The sequence below is a fragment of the Hyperolius riggenbachi genome, chromosome 6, assembly GCF_040937935.1.
Source record: "Hyperolius riggenbachi isolate aHypRig1 chromosome 6, aHypRig1.pri, whole genome shotgun sequence".
In the NCBI taxonomy this organism is placed as follows: Eukaryota; Metazoa; Chordata; class Amphibia; order Anura; family Hyperoliidae; genus Hyperolius; species Hyperolius riggenbachi.
Window position 1 is genome coordinate 348867187 of NC_090651.1, and position 16696 is coordinate 348883882.

General features: G+C 48.0%; 1 protein-coding gene across 5 annotated transcripts in view; it reads right to left on the reverse strand.

Annotated features, from left to right (window-relative positions):
- HSPG2 (heparan sulfate proteoglycan 2) overlaps positions 1 to 16696 on the reverse strand; it is a 277578-nt gene that overhangs the window by 102570 nt on the left and 158312 nt on the right. For 3 of the 5 annotated variants that reach the window (XM_068241589.1, XM_068241588.1, XM_068241587.1), the window contains exons 28-47: positions 16470 to 16588; positions 16278 to 16389; positions 16051 to 16164; positions 15850 to 15971; positions 14651 to 14737; positions 13182 to 13231; positions 12688 to 12782; positions 12469 to 12609; positions 12179 to 12370; positions 10784 to 10822; positions 9917 to 10021; positions 9301 to 9579; positions 8957 to 9046; positions 8528 to 8611; positions 7952 to 8044; positions 6865 to 6945; positions 6535 to 6765; positions 3525 to 3638; positions 2731 to 2858; positions 1634 to 1720 (exon numbers count right to left, since the gene is read on the reverse strand). In XM_068241589.1, coding sequence (XP_068097690.1) covers positions 1634 to 1720; positions 2731 to 2858; positions 3525 to 3638; positions 6535 to 6765; positions 6865 to 6945; positions 7952 to 8044; positions 8528 to 8611; positions 8957 to 9046; positions 9301 to 9579; positions 9917 to 10021; positions 10784 to 10822; positions 12179 to 12370; positions 12469 to 12609; positions 12688 to 12782; positions 13182 to 13231; positions 14651 to 14737; positions 15850 to 15971; positions 16051 to 16164; positions 16278 to 16389; positions 16470 to 16588 — 2363 coding nt within the window. The remainder of the gene's footprint in view (positions 1 to 1633; positions 1721 to 2730; positions 2859 to 3524; positions 3639 to 6534; positions 6766 to 6864; positions 6946 to 7951; positions 8045 to 8527; positions 8612 to 8956; positions 9047 to 9300; positions 9580 to 9916; positions 10022 to 10783; positions 10823 to 12178; positions 12371 to 12468; positions 12610 to 12687; positions 12783 to 13181; positions 13232 to 14650; positions 14738 to 15849; positions 15972 to 16050; positions 16165 to 16277; positions 16390 to 16469; positions 16589 to 16696) is intronic. The other 2 variants (XM_068241592.1, XM_068241590.1) reach the window with 1 other exon arrangement.

The following is a 16696-nucleotide window of genomic DNA, read 5'->3' on the forward strand; positions in this document are numbered from 1 at the left end:
ACTATAAGGTCTTTTTGAAAAATAGTTTTTTCCTCTTATTCCTAATGATCTCCTTAACATATCCTGCAAATTTAGGGTTTCTAGCATTTAAGGTGGATTTGCTATTAACCATTAAAGTCGGCGGGTTTTTAAATGTGTATTTTTTTCCTTTGCAACTTTAAAATCGATTTTCTCAAAAACTATAAGGCCGATTTGAAAATTTTTTTTTTCTCTTGTAGCCACTGGGGGCCCCTACAAGCTCTGGGGCACTGGGGCCACAAAATATTGTATCGAGGGCCGCAAATGGCCCGCGGGCCGCGAGTTTGAGACCCCTGGCCTAAAGCAACACTTATAAAAACAAAAAACAGATCCCTAAGGAGAGGGAAGGCTCTGGGTCCTATACCTATAGAGCCTCCCTGTTCTCCTCACGGTCCCCTCTTATTAAATAGGGAATTGAATCATGTATGGCCACCTCAAGGCATGGGCCGAACATGATCTTCTTGTAGGATTTTGTGTTGTGAGATACATTCCATCACTCTCACAGAACAACTTTCTCAGTTCTAATAAAATGGAGGCGGGGCGTAACTACAAATCATGGGGCCCCCCCCAGGGGCGTAATTAGAAATCACGGGGTCCCCCTGCAGTGGAACGCGTAGAGGTATGCCTGTGTTCCTGCCTGACGCCGTTGTTGCTGCCACCTATTGAATGCCTGAGGGGGAGCGCTGAGGGCAGAGCCTGAGGTGAGGGAGGGGAGTGCCCCGCCCCTCCCCGCCAATGTGGGTGGCCATGCTCTCTCCTCATGCTGCGACCCCTCCTGCCCCCCACAATGGCCCTGGGCGGGCCCCAGAGGGGTGCAGGGGCTGCAGCCCCTATTGTTACGCCACTGGGGCCACCCAGGAAAACTTAGATAGGGCCTCTCAATGTTCACAACCCTTCCCTTGCCTCATCTTGGTGACCCTCACAGCCTGGGGACCCATCTCACGAGGGCCATAAAAACAAGTGTGGCCATAATGATCTCCACACCCATAACATGTGTAGCCACAAAACACCTGATCTGAAGTATCAGAGGAAGGGAAAGGTTAGTAGTTGGGTCCCACCACACATCTGGGTCCTCTTCAGCCGCACGGGTTGCTCCCCTCTAGTTACGCCCCTGGAGGATATACCCAGAGACATCTGCATGTATGGATTGCATTATCTGCACATATTGGTGTATGGCGGTTTCTTTGCACTTCATTAGTTCCTCTGAGTGATCTTGGAAGACGATGTCCATCAATAACTGGCCTCGCACTGCTTTACCATCTGGAAACGGTTATTCAGTCCAGGATGTTGTAAAGGTGTGTCTGGAATGAGGTCATGTGACCGGCCCAAAATCAGGCATTGGTGTATAACATGGGCACATATATAGGTCACCAAAGCCAGCCAGGCTTATATAACAATCACTTGTGACAACTGCATTACCACAACAAACATTTATTTCAGCTGTGAGAGGAAAGGAGTAGATAGCCAAGGTGTTTAATTCTGTCTGTGACCACTGACAGACAAGAGCAGAAAGGGTGAGGACACTGACCATAATATAGACACAGACAGTAAACAAAAACCCCACATATGCTATAATCCACCCAGAATCAGGACAGAAAACTCCGCCGGTACGTACCTCTCGCAGTACTGGCCCATGTAGCCTGGAGGGCAGGCTGTGCAGCGGTACGCGCCTGTGCCCATCGTCTCACATGTCTTAGAAAACCTGAAATAACAGGACATTGTTACCGAGCTGTTAACAGAGAACATCCCTGCAAGGAGATAGTATGTTCTCCCCGTGCCTGTGCTGGTTTCCTCCGGACACTCTGGTTTCCTCACACATCCCAAAAAACATACAGATAAGTTAATTGGCTTCCCCCTAAAATTGGACCTAGACTACAATGGACATATGACTATGATTGTGGGTCCCTCTGAGGGATAGTTTAGTGATATGACTGTGTACTCTGTGCAGTGCTGCAAGAAGATGTCAGTGCTATATAAATACATAACAATAATATGACAGGACATTAGATTATGACTATGGAAGAATTAGACTGTGAGCTCCTCTGAGGACAGTCAGTGACATGACTATTTACTCTGTAAAGGACTGCAGAAGATGTCAGTGGTATATAAATACATAATAATAATATGGTAGGACAATAGACTTTAGTGGGATAAGAATGTGAGCTCCTCTGAGGACAGTCAGTGACATGACTATGTACTCTGTAAAGTGCTGCAGAAGATGTCAGTGCTATATAAATACATAATAATAATTTTACGGCATTAGACTACGAATATGATAGCATTAGATTGTGAGCTCCTCTGAAGGACAGTTAGAGATAAGACTGCACACTGTAAAGCACTGTGGATGATGCAAGCGCTATACAAATACAAAAGAATAATAATAATTCCTGTTGAAGTCATCATGCTGCCGATACGGTTATAGCTGAGCTCCAGGAATTCCAGAGAAAGGCTGCCTGCTCGGCCCTCCCTCCAACAACCATAAATAACAAAGGCTACTTATAAAAAGTACCTACCAGAAGGTGTGGCTTGAAGTGCCATACACCCTCTCTTCTGCTGTGCTCTACTGGAGAAGGTGTGGCCTATAATGCCAGACCCCCCCTCCCCCCCATTAGTAGCATGTGGGGAGCCACTGCTAAGAAGTGTTCCACTCCAATATTCCACAATGCTTCAGGTTCCTACTGCACCGTATGTCCTATAGAGGGAGACACTTACTGGTTCTCAGGATCTGTCAGCGGACATGCGCAAGGCTGGCAATCTTCCGGAGTCCCGGCTGTGGCATCGCCATAGAAACCAGGGGCACACTTATCACAGAACTCTCCGGCTGTGTTATGTAAGCAGTTCTGAGGGGCAGAAAACACCAGATTAGTCAACAGAAGAGGCTGAAAATCTCTGCAAATCTCTATATTGGCTCCTCCCACTATTATTTTTCCCCTATGTCGCTGTAATTTACAGTAAACAGTATAACTCTGACAGGTTTTGGACTAGTCCATCACCTCATGGGGGATTCACAGGTTTTTTTTTTATTTTCAACTGAACAGCAGCTGCTCAGTCCACCTGCCAGTATATCGTGCAGCGAGTGGCGAGGCCGAACAACATCTTTATATCTAAGGAAAGGCATGTGTAAAGAATAAAAACTTCTTTGAGAATCTTCCATGAGGAGATGGACTAGTCAAAACCTCTCAGATCTGTCTGTGAGAGAATAGCAAAAAAGTAATTTTTGTGCATTTTACTTTGGAAGAAATGTATGTAATTTTGATGTGCTTACATGCCTTTTAAATCGTAAAATTTGTATTGAGTGTAGTCCTTTAACTTTCTCCTCCCTGCAAATATAATAGCTCAGCCCACCACCGGCGCTGAATGCCATTAGGAAGTGAGATTACTGGCAACGAAATGCACTAAATTGCTTCAAAAATGTAAAAAACCTCTCAACCAATGCAACACAAAACATTAACAGGCATTAGTCCTGAGACTGGACATTGCTAAAAGACCGCACATGACACACTCACCGCACAAGCTCCGGTCTCAGGGTGACATGTCTCCGAGTGCCCATTGCAGTCACAGGGCTCACAGTGTCCAAGGTACAGACCGCCTCCTGTACGAGTGTATCCAGGGGCGCAGTCCTGCCATGCAGAGAGAGAGAGGTTACCAGCAGGGTATAGCGCCACCCTCAGGACAGGGCAAGAAGACAAAAGAAATATCTTACAATGTGTCCTCACAGCTGGCAGGAGCACATAATAAACATACACAACATGACTAGTGGAAAGGGGGGGGGGGGGGGGGAGGTCCACATCGGCAGGGCAGTATGCCCACTAGTGGCTGCAGACAGGAAGGGTAGAGGTTGGAGTGTGTCCACTATTGGCTGCAGACAGGAGGGGTAGAGGCTGGAGTGTGCCCACTGACTAGTAGTGGCTGCAGGTAGTAGGGGTAGAGGCTGGAGTGTGCCCACTGACTAGTGGCTGCAGGTAGTAGGGGTAGAGGCTGGAGTGTGCCCACTGACTAGTGGCTGTAGACAGGAGGGGTAGAGGCTGGAGTGTGCTCACTGACTAGTAGTGGCTGCAGGTAGTAGGGATAGAGGCTGGAGTGTGCCCACTGACTAGTGGCTGCAGGTAGTAGGGGTAGAGGCTGGAGTGTGCCCACTGACTAGTGGCTGCAGGTAGTAGGGGTAGAGGCTGGAGTGTGCCCACTGACTAGTGGCTGCAGGTAGTAGGGGTAGAGGCTGGAGTGTGCCCACTGACTGGTGGCTGCAGGTAGTAGGGGTAGAGGCTGGAGTGTGCCCACTGACTAGTGGCTGCAGGTAGTAGGGGTAGAGGCTGGAGTGTGCCCACTGACTAGTGGCTGCAGGTAGTAGGGGTAGAGGCTGGAGTGTGCCCACTGACTGGTGGCTGCAGGTAGTAGGGGTAGAGGCTGGAGTGTGCCCACTGACTAGTGGCTGCAGGTAGTAGGGGTAGAGGCTGGAGTGTGCCCACTGACTAGTGGCTGCAGGTAGTAGGGGTAGAGGCTGGAGTGTGCCCACTAACTAGTGGCTGCAGGTAGTAGGGGTAGAGGCTGGAGTGTGCCCACTGACTAGTGGCTGCAGGTAGTAGGGGTAGAGGCTGGAGTGTGCCCACTGACTGGTGGCTGCAGGTAGTAGGGGTAGAGGCTGGAGTGTGCCCACTGACTAGTGGCTGCAGGTAGTAGGGGTAGAGGCTGGAGTGTGCCCACTGACTGGTGGTTGCAGGTAGTAGGGGTAGAGGCTGGAGTGTGCCCACTGCCTAGTGGCTGCAGGTAGTAGGGGTAGAGGCTGGAGTGTGCCCACTGACTGGTGGCTGCAGGTAGTAGGGGTAGAGGCTGGAGTGTGCCCACTGACTGGTGGCTGCAGGTAGTAGGGGTAGAGGCTGGAGTGTGCCCACTGACTAGTAGTGGCTGCAGGTAGTAGGGATAGAGGCTGGAGTGTGCCCACTGACTGGTGGCTGCAGGTAGTAGGGGTAGAGGTTGGAGTGTGTCCACTATTGGCTTCAGACAGTAGGGCTAGAGGCTGGAGTGTGCCCACTGACTGGTGGCTGCAGGTAGTAGGGGTAGAGGCTGGAGTGTGCCCACTGACTAGTGGCTGCAGGTAGTAGGGATAAAGGCTGGAATGTCCATGTATTTCCTCACTATTTTTCCCCACTGAAAGCAAGGGGCCCACCAGCCCCCAGCAGCAGGGGCAGAATTTGCCTTCAGTTTCCCATTTGTTTTTTTTATCAACAAGGAAACATTAGAAAAGCCAGCAGGAGGACTCTTAACTGTAACCAAGGATTGAACTTCATCCCAATCAGTAGCTAATACTTTTCCATGAGAAATCTTAAGCTTTTCACAAACGGATCATTAGGGGGCTCTGTATGGCTGATATTGTGGTGAAATCCCTCCCACAGTGTGATGTCAGCATCTAGGTACTGACATCACACTGTGGGAGCCTTGTTGCATTGTGGGAAATAACAGCTGTTTCGAACTGTCACCTGCCAGCAGTGAAAATGTCACCCTGTGATCAGAGATGACAAACAGTTATGGGCAGCCTGGCTCTGTACTCCTCCCGGGTTTCTAGGTCCCTCAGTAGTGCGCAGGCGCTGGCCTAGCAGTGCGCGTCCTTGATCACACATCTGTGGCCGGGCACATTCTACTTGTGTGCGTGACATCACCATACTCAGTAATATGTTGCAAAACTTTAAGCTCTTTAATACAAAAAAGTTTCCATAAATGCACTTTGTGTACAACAAGGACCAGCAACTTGCAGTAGTCAAAGACACCCAAAGTCCATCAAATGCCTGCTGGCCAACTTGTATAAAGAGTCCGTGAGGGAGTAGAGTCCAAGATCCACACTTCCTGATCCTTCTGCTATACAAATTGTCTATTGCCACCTGGTGCTCTGGTCACTGGATCGGTGCACTTTACATACGACTAGGGGAGTGCGGCCAGATACTAGTACTTTACTGTGCGTGACGTCACGACATGTGATACATTTCTGAATGTAAATCAAGGAGAGGAAAGATTTTACGATGGTCAAACATTGACTAAATCATTTATAATTATTGTAAAAATTTAGCACTTTTTTTCATTATGTTATTTTCACTGCAGTTCCTCTTAAAGGCGTTCTGTGGGCTACAAAAACAAACAAACTAAAAAGTGTCACTTACTCGGGGCTTCTACCAGCCCCCCGCAGCTATTAAGTCCCGCCACTGAAGCCCCCTCCGTTCCTCGCTACCTGTGACCTGCTAATTATTTGTGTAACTAGATGAATAGCACTGCAGCTGCGCGGCCGCGTCATCAGGAGCTTACTGCACAGTAGGGGTGTCAGGCTGAATGTGGATTGTGAAGAGAGGCCACATATTCTCTTGGAGGAAGGAACGTGGTCCTCACTTTGAAGTAAGGATTGGGTACACCAGGCCGGGATTCACTAGAATGGTACCAGGATAGCTGTGGCCATGCTGGTGGTACACCTGGTACCATGTACTAGTTCAGGTACTTCTCACGTACCACATTTGTCATGGTAGTCCTACTCACCTGGCAGGATAGGCCTTTGTACCCCGGGGGGCAGCGACACTCCTCCACCTCCAGGGCCTGTGGCAGGCTGGTGTACGACGGGCCAGCGGTCTCCATACTCACTCCGGTGATGCTGGCGGATAACATGTCGGTGGAGTACGATGCTCTGATGAGGATTTCGTCCAGATCGGCCAGGGCCATCATCAGATGCTCGCGGGTGGCCTGCTGTCCGTCCGGACGCTTCCACTGAGTCTGGTGGGAGAAAACAGATACACTTTATACCAGAGACGCGGCACCACTCTAATGTTCCTCCTGTGACTGTCGTATTTACACGGAAGCCCCGCCTCTCACCTCCCGGAAAGCGATTTCAAAGGTCTTGATCTCACGAGGGCGTAGCTCAGTCTGATAGGCCACCAATGTAATGTCATTACCCTGTAGGTGGAGAGAGAGAGAGAGAGCGCTGTGATATCTGCCTGTGCCAACAACGTGAATTTTTTTAATGCAAATATATATTAAAATGGACCAATCAAATGAAGAGGAGGTGAGATTCGACTGGTCCATTTTCAAGCTGCATATATTTGAATACAAATTGATATAATCCTGCATCAACTTTAACAGCAACATCTGCTACCTCCAGTATGAGCTGTTACTTTGTGCCTGTACTGATAGTAAACTAGCTGCAGTGTGTACTGATTTCTGCTACCTCCAGTATGTACAGTATAAGCCATTTCTCTATGCCTGTACTGATAGTAAACTACCTCCAGTGTGTGCTGATTTCTGCTACCTCCAGTATGGACAGTATAAGCTGTTACTCTGTGCCTGCACTGATAGTAAACTAGCTGCAGCGTGTGCTGATCTATTCTCACTCCAGTATGTACAGTATAAGCTGTTACTCTGTGCCTGTACTGATAGCTGATCCCTGCCTGCTACTTCCACTATGTGCAGTATATGTGGTTACTCTGTGCCTACACTACTATTAACCTGGAAGCAGAGAGTGCTGAACCCTGCTGCCTCCAGCATGTACAGTATAAGAAGTTACCCTGTGCCTGTACTGGTAGTAAACTAGCTGCAGTTTGTGCTGATTTATGCTACCTCCAGTGTGTACAGTATAAGAGGTTACCCTGTGCCTGTACTGGTAGTAAACTAGCTGCAGTGTGTTCTGATGTCTGCTACCTCCAGCATACACGGTATTATTGATTTTAAGCTAAACAAGCACTTCTGGTGACCAATTAAAAACAAATCGATCCTGTAATGAGGACGAGTTATAATGGGCTGGTGTTGCGTTTGATGTGTCACCGGAGTCTTGTTTCAGCCAAGTTCCAGTGCATAATGAGCCTCGCCCCCTCAAAGAATAAGGGCTTTTCTGAATTTCCAGCTCTGGCCACTAGAGGCGCTCTTCTAAGTATAAACACACCAACACCTTAGCCATATATCATACCGTGATCTGTATGTCTGCATCCGGCAGGGGTGATCCTCGTATTCCGGCCGTGTAGCTAAGCGTGTAGCGGAGGGTCCCACCATATGAGGCCACCTGCAAAAGTAAGATTACATCCACATAATCAATTCATATCTGTTAAAAGTTTTTCATTCTGAGGCTAGATGAGGTTACACCTGGCTGCTTTGACAAGTGACGGCACTGATGGCCAGAAATCAGAGCTGAGGGGGACCCTCAATGGCCTATGAAGTAGCAACCACACATTCTATTGCAAAGAATACTGACAAAAAGATTGTAAGGATCCTACATTGTACAGTTTAAATATACCACCTGTGTGACTATAACACTGATATACCCGGTACTATAAACTGCCTCTATGACTGGAACCTGCACATGCTATTTACAGTCCCGCCTATCCAGTCATAGCGAAGCCCATCCTTTCTGGTTGATGAATGGCTAATGTTGGTCTCTGGTTGGCTCTATATACGCCCAGTATGGGTGAGATAGGTGGAGAGCAGGTGACACCCAATAATTGGAACAAGGAGCGACCTCGGCTCTGACCCTCGTGTCTGTCATTACCTTATCCCCAAGAAAAGCCTTAGGTAAGGTCCAGTAGAAGACACCCTCCGGGAAGAGGGAGAAGCCTTTGTAGATCAGAGTGTACTAGGAAAAGAAAAGAGGTGATGAGAAGATTCAGGAAAAACAAGACTGGTAAAACCACACCGCAAACTAAATATCCCACATCAACTGGGAGTAAAGGAGTTCAGTCCCGAGAAAAAAACAAAATGAAGGCGAAGACCAACATGCCTCATTATTACGGTATTTGCACACATCCATGTCAGAGTCAGACTAACAACCGTGTTTATGGGTGGTGGGTAACCAAACTGCTGGTGGAAACCCATGATCCCAGCCATGAATATTAAGTTACCATGAATAAACACCAAGGCACCATGCTGTTCTACCATAGGCCGGCTCATGCAGATCTCATGCTGTGAACCAGACAGATACCTTCTCAGCTCCTCTCAACCCAGGAGTGCGAGAATAGAGGAGGTTGGTGGAATCCTGTCCGGACGTTCGGGGAGAATCTCTGCTGAGAGCCTTGAGGTACAGAAATTGAGGATTATGGAGAATTATTGAGGCAATACATAAGTCCACCACAAGCCAACACAAGGATGTGGACAAAACACAAAAACTGTCAGTTTCTAATGAAAACAGCAGCATACACTGTACTCTAAAATTGTCGAGGAGGAAGTAATGGGTTGGGTTCACACTACAAGTCTCAGTGCTGGCAGGAACAGACGAGGAATAGGGACACATGCTCGGTAATGCTGGGTATGCAGGCCATAGGATACCTCATATGATGAGTAGCCTGGGGCACCAACTGGTGGAAAGGCACGACTGGCAGATCTAGAGGTCAACTTTGGCTGGCTCTGGCGATGATGCCGAGGAGTAGATCGACCCTGAGAACTGTGCAGTGAGGATACAGAAAGAGAAGCACCTTCCTTAGACGTATCGTGGCTACTAGGTGGGGTGGGCGATGGAGAAGATAAAGGCTGGTGAAAACGCTTAGAGGAGAACCCGGACATAAGGCCCCAGATTTCACTGTCAATTTCTTCCTGGGTTTCATCCATCTGAAGAGGTCCATGTTTGGGAATAAGAAGAGGAGCAGAGAAACAATTAGAGAAAAGGGATAGAGGAGGGAAGCAAAGACAAAAAAGGAGATGGATGAGGGACACACAAAAACAAGGGGAGAGAAAAGGCAAGATAGGCTATGGAAGCAAGCAGGATGGGTGGTTAGGTTTTGTCCACACTTCTGGAGGATTAGTTCTGCTTTTTCTGCTGCCTTCTGTTTGGTGGAGCCTGTGGGCCCTGATCAGGTTCATGAGACCAGAGTGTCACCATGTTTGCAGACGTATCAGCGTGTGACATGCAATAACAGGTAACAGATAGGCCTGGCCAATCATCTACCTTTGCCTGGCGCCGGAATCTGGCATGACTGTCGCGACTTCCCGGCAGGTCTCCTGTGGCCACTCTCTTCCGCATCTCCTCTTCAGTCAGTGAAGAATCATTAAGCTGGATGTAGAATACTGGGACTATTATCTGCCCATAACGTCACTCAGTACGCGGCACTACAAACACCATCAAGGCCATCCGTATTAGTGTAGCATCATGCCAAGGTTACTTCATGCTTTACCAATCCACACCACGGCAAAATTATTAGACCGACATCTATAAACTGCCTAATAACACCTCATACACCATCACGCCAATGAGTAAATATCCTCCATGACAGTAATGTGTTCAAGACAAGCAAAGGACTTGGTATGGAGACAGCTATTTAAGTATTTAGAAGCTCATATTAAAAAGGTCCAGCCCACACAGAAGGACTCCCAGGCATCTTCTGTCTCATGGAGGCTAGAGCCGTGAGGACTTGCTGGCCCCGCTGATGGCTCTCTTCCCACCAGTTACAGAAATCTGACTGTTGTCCCTACCATAGCATCTCCTGATTCTTCCCATCATAGTCTCATTAAGACAAAATAAGCTGAGGACTTAACAGAAAGGAGATAGGGAAGACTCCGAATGTGTAAAGCTGTGAAGATCTCCCCCACTGGAGATCGAGAGATGGTAGAAGCCATTGTGCGACTTAATTCTACTGCATCCAATTAAACCACAAAAACACACCTGAGAGAAGCCACAAGTTCCGAGAGCTTGACCTCAAGATAAGTATATTTATTATCACTATCACTAATATCACACAGTGATAGGAGATATGCAGACATCACATGCAGAGATAAGTAACTCCAAAAGGAAACGCCAACATGCAACTCGCACTACCTTGTGGGCCCGACGCATCCGGGCAAAGTACATCTCCTGCTGAGGAAGGAGGGACAACACAAAGAGACACAAGGGGAGATCAGTCAGACGGTCACCAAAGAACATTGTGAGGAGGAAGTTTCTGAACTCTAGCAGGGGTTTGTGATACCAGGACTGTGGAGTCAGTACAAAAATTATACGACTCCAATTCCTCAGTTTATGAAACCACCGACTCTGACTTCTTTTTCTAATACTAGGGCTGTGGAGTTGGTACAGTTGGTACTGACTCCTCAGTTTCTGAAATGAAAGACTCCGATTCCAGGTACCCCAAATATTGCTCAGACTCCTCAACTCTGACTCCACAGCCCTGAATGATACCAGAAATATTGAAGCCCAGTTCTTATACCATCACCCTAACTCTGGTCATGTAGCCCACGTAACGCAACTGTGCAAATTCCAGACTTAGGGCAAATAAGATTGGAAATCTGATTGGAGGTTGTGAAGCAACACAGCAATGTTCAGAAGGACGTCTTAAAGAACATGGACCAATTTTAGAGTTTGGGGGAAAGTTTTACCCCCCCCCCCCCCCCATGAGATATTTACCAAATACTGAGAAACCTTCCAGATGGAGAATGTCTACTTCCAGCTACCAAGAATCTTTCTGTAGTCAAGGAAATTTAGGGATAGTTATAGTGTAGATCAGAGATCTATAGGGTGACTAGTTACTGCTCAGGACAAGACAAATAACATTTATATTGCGCTTTTCTCCTGGCGGACTCAAAGCGTTTGAGCTGCAGCCACCAGGGCGCTCTCAGTAGGCAGTAGCAGTGTTAGGGAGTCTAGCCCAAGGACTCCTTACTGAATAGGTGCTGGCTTACTGAACAGGAAGAGCCAAACAGGTCAGAGGTAATTCTGTAGGTTGACAAGTTACTGTGCAGGTCAGAGGTCACTCTAGTGATCCCATAAACACCCACCAGATGACAAGTCATAGTGCTGGTCAGTGGTCAGTGTATTCAGTGACCAGTCAAAGTATAGGTCAGAAGTCACTGTGCAGAGAAGGAAAGGTAGCCATACACACACACATCTATTTTCCATCTGATTCCCGGCAGATTTGATCACTTTGATCTGTTGCACAACACGTTTGATCGACAGTAATTCAGATCCATTTTGTGCTAGAATTGTGGGATGAACTATAGATTAAAAAGGGTGGTGTGGTTTAACGATTCTCAAAATAATTAATTCTAAAATGTATTGAAAATCGATGTACTATGTGGTGGAAACTCAGATCAGAGAGAGGAATCGATTGTTTTGCCACACTGGTGGCAATCTGCGCGTATGACCAGCCTTAGTCATAGTATAGGTCAGTTTGCAGTTCCTATACACTCCACCGGGTGGCGTTACAGCTCATCCTATTACCTTGTCTCCCTGGTAGCTCTCTGGAAGTTGCCAGTAGAACGACTCCTGGCCAAGCTGGTCAAACTGGCGATAGGAGAGCTGTGGGCCCTGAACGGACATCTCCACCGTGAAGCCAGAAGTGATGCGTGTGCTGCGCTGCCGGTTCACCAGGCCGAAGTTCTGAAAATTTCCAGGCAGGAATGGGCTGGTGATCTGTAACAGATGAGGAAAGGGAACCAGATTATAAACTATACCGGCAATAACCAATTCCATAAGCCCCGCATGCATAGGCAACGGGCTGCCAGGCTCACCAGTTCCCTGTGGTATCTGGAGCTGGTACACTGCTGGGTGACCCCCATACAGAAGCAGGGCAGGCAGCCCTCCGGATTGTCCGAACTGAGGTAGAAGTGGTTGGGGCGACACGTGTTGCATGCGAGACCCTCCACATGTGCCTGCAGGAAATGAGAGTAGAGATGAGGCCAGATCATGTGACTGCAGGAAAGGATTATGGGAAAAAAAGCTTTCCTTACCTTGCATTGGCACTTGCGTTGGGAGTCACAGCTACTGCTGGCACTGCCCCTCAGATCACACTGACAGCCAATACTGGGGCCAGGGCCAGAACCCGCTGCAGCCAGGAGAAGAGCAGAGTTAGAGCAGGACAGGTGTGATGTGTGTAAAGGAGGCCACTAACGGTCCAATTTCTAGCGAAAAATCGTTCGAGCGATCAGAAATTCTGATCTGAAGTGAAATCGTTCACTACACCATCAACAAACCAATCTTTGCTTTCTGTCTATCACAACCAACAAGAAAATCCAAATTTTGGTTTGACGAAAATCCAATCGGATGACTGTTATTATAATCGTTCTTAATCCATTGTGCCCATCAACAGAGATTATTTACAACCAATCTGATCAGAATTTCTGTTCGCTCGAACGATTTTTCGCTAGAAATTGGACCGTTAATGGCCACCTTTATATATAGCAGAACACACATGTGATGGGTGTAATATATGTGCGACACATACCTGTACAGGGCTGTCCTCGGGATGGATCCCCCCAGTATCCAGCAGCACATCTGAAATCACAACATATTTATAAGGTCTTCAGACTGATAGGACTGTCCTATTTCACGCATCATGGATGATCAATGACATGCAAATGTATGTGACTGGCATGACTGGGCGGAGCCTTACCTCTGCTCTATACTGGGCGGAGCCTTACCAGTGCTCTATACTGGGCTGAGCCAGGCCCACATTTACATCACAGGAGGCTATAGGCACAGGAGTTCTGGCACCCTAGACTTCTCCCTCCATAACCCCCCACCGCCACCTTTCCTGCCGAACCACACCACAAGTATACAGACTGGCCCTGCCATCATCTTTCCCTTATTTCCCCTGCCCAGTGTAGGCAGCCACAAGTGCCCCTTAGTATTAGGTAGCCAGAAGTACCATCAACATTAAGTAGAGGTGCTCCCAAATATTAGGTAGTTAGAGGTGCCCCCAGATGAAGGGCTATCTTGTCAGTGGAATGCCGTGAGGCAGAGGAGTAACCTCTCATTTACGCTTCTCTCAGGACTATGCATAGGGAAGGAGGGAGGAGCTCAGGGAGGGCAGTGAGACATCTTTCCATCACCAGACACCTGTAGGCATGTGCCTACAGTGCCTTATGGAAAATCCGTCCCTAGCACTGGAGCCTGACCTCGACTCTATACTGGGCGGAGCCTGACCTCGGCTCTATGTTGGGATTTAGATGTGGCTTTTTCTCCAAGTTTAAGGCAAAGCTATAAATGGAGTAGTGATAGCAGAATTCCCGCAGCAAAACACAACATACAATGAATGCAGGGCGTCCAAATTCTCAGCACTTCCCACAGATTTGGGCAGATATGATGCTTTACTCAACAAAGCCATCCAAGCACACTGAATGACCAATAGGGAGGCCTAGAAAGTAAGAGGGTGGAACTTTCTCCTGACACTGAGAAACTTTCTGCCGACACTCTTCACAACAATAACATAACTAATGAGTATATCTCTGGAACAAAATATTGTTGTGTCATACATTGGGCAGCAGGGTGGCATAGTGGTTAGCGCAGTCGTCTTGCAGCACTGGGTCCCAGGTTTAAATCCCAGCCAACCAATAACTGCACAGATTTTGTATGTTCTCTCTGTGCTTGCATGGGTTTCCTCCAGGCACTCCAGTTTTCTCCCACATCCCAAAAACATACAGATAAGTTAATTGGCTTCCCCCTAAATTGGCCCTAGACTACAATACATACACGACACATACATAGACATTAGATTGTGAGCCCCGGTAAGGGACAGTTAAGTGACAAGACAATATATACTCTGTACAGCGGTGCGGAAGATGTTGGCTCTATATTTACATTTGGGCAGACATCACCTCCAGTTTACATTCAGTAGCTCTTCCCTTGCAGGACAGGACTAAACCGGCTACAATGAACATCCTATAGAATTCTAGTGTGTAAGACCCAGATTACCTCTCACATTGGCGTCCCATGGTTCCTGAAGGACAAGAGTCACATGTCGGCTGACCATCTGAGTCCAAGAAACACGTTCCAAAGTACCTGAGAGGAGGAGACAAGACGTCAGACCACCCATGAGGAGGACACCGTGAGGTGTGAGGTCAGACCAGCCATGAGAAGGAGATAGAGCAGTGTGAGGTCAGACCACCCATGAGGAGGACACATGAGGTGTGAGGTCAGACCAGCCATGAGAAGGAGACAGAGCAGTGTGAAGTCAGGTCACCCATGAGAAGAAGAGCGTTCGGTACCGAGGTCAGATTACCCATGAGAAGGAGACAGTGTGGTGGGAGGTCAGACCAGCCATGAGGAGGAGACAGTGTGGTGTGAGGTCAGACCACCCATTAGGAGTAGAAAGTAAATAGTTTGTTATGAGATCAGTCCACCCATGAGGAGTAGTAGACAATGTGGTGTGAAGTCAGACCATCCATGAGCAGGAGACCATGCGGTGAAAGGTCAGAGTAGCCATGAAGAGTATTAGAAAGTGCAGTGTGAGGTCAGACAATCCTTGAGGAGACCGTGTGGTGGGAGGTTGGACCACCCATGAGGAGGAGACTATTCACATATTTTGTAGGGTCACAGGTTCTACAGGTCAAACATTCTTGAGAATAACAGGTTCTCTGAGATCACAAGACAGGTGTTCGTAGGGTCAATAGTCCTATAAGGCTACAGCCTACAGGCTCTACAAAGTAAGTATTTATATAGGGTTAAAGTCTCTATAGGGGAACATTACTTATGGTGACAGGCTCTATAGGGTCCCAGCTTCCATAGGAGATGCTGCTTGGGAGATTTGTGATGTTATGTGGCGTACATATGGTACGGCCCCCGGTGAGTTGGAGCACAGGGTGAGCTGAATAATGGCTCTCCCTGCTACTGCTGCTAAACTCCCGGCGGTGTTAAATACCAAATCCCCTCCAAGTTGTAGCAACTCGGAGGGAGATGTAATTCGGGGTCTGGCGAAAGCCAGATCCCCAAATTACTCTTGCACAGGGTGCGCATCATAGCATTGCTGCTATGAGGATGCCCAAGTCCCGCGCTCAGCGCCGAAGTTACCTGCTTCGGTTATTTGTAAAGGGTAGAACAAGATAGTGGTTGGAGCACGTGTATTATTGTGTAGAAGGCCTCCGGTATGAGCCTAAAAAAAGCATGAAGCTTACTGGGTGGATGTGCCCCGACATGGGCATTGCAGGCAATCTCCAGGACTCCCGCGGGTTGGGTCCCCGTAGAAGCCTGGTCGGCAGCGGTCACACTTGGGCCCTTCCGTGTTGTGTTGGCAGTTCTGGAAGACAAATAACCAGCAGATTAGCAGATAATTAAACCAATCAGATGTTATGGATATGAATCTTATGGGAACATACCAGACATTCGCCCGTCTCCCCGTCACACTCAGTAGAGTGTCCACCACACTGGCAGCGCTCGCAGGTGCCCAGGTAAAGGCCACTGGTGGACCGGGTGTAGCCAATGTCACAGTCCTGCAGAAAGGACAAACATATATACATAAATCCTACATGGTAAAGAGTATCCCAATTATTGGTGGAGCTCACTATAAAGGGATGGAGCTGAATGAACAAAGACTTCTCCACACCTGACACGACGGCCCTGAGTAGCCAATGGGGCAGGTGCAATGTTCTACCTCCTGTGCCTGCTGCAACCCTGTGGTGTGAGGCACAGCAATGTCCATGTGGATATTAGAGATTCTAAGAAAAAGAGAGAGATTGTGAAGACAAGGCAGCTGACTGGGATATATCGCCATAGTAACGTTACAACACTTCCGTACCGGCTTTCCACCATCCTGTCTGCATAGGACGCCCGTATCATCAGCACATCAACATCCGCCAGCGCCATTAACAAGTGCTCACGTGTGGCATCCTGACCATCCGTCCTATGCCAATATCTCTGCAAAGAGAAGAGGAACATGCTGAAATGCATTGAAAGGTGGAGCTCAGGGACTAATAAATATGGAAGCTCTATCCTTACTATGAAGAAGCATAGATGTGACTCAAA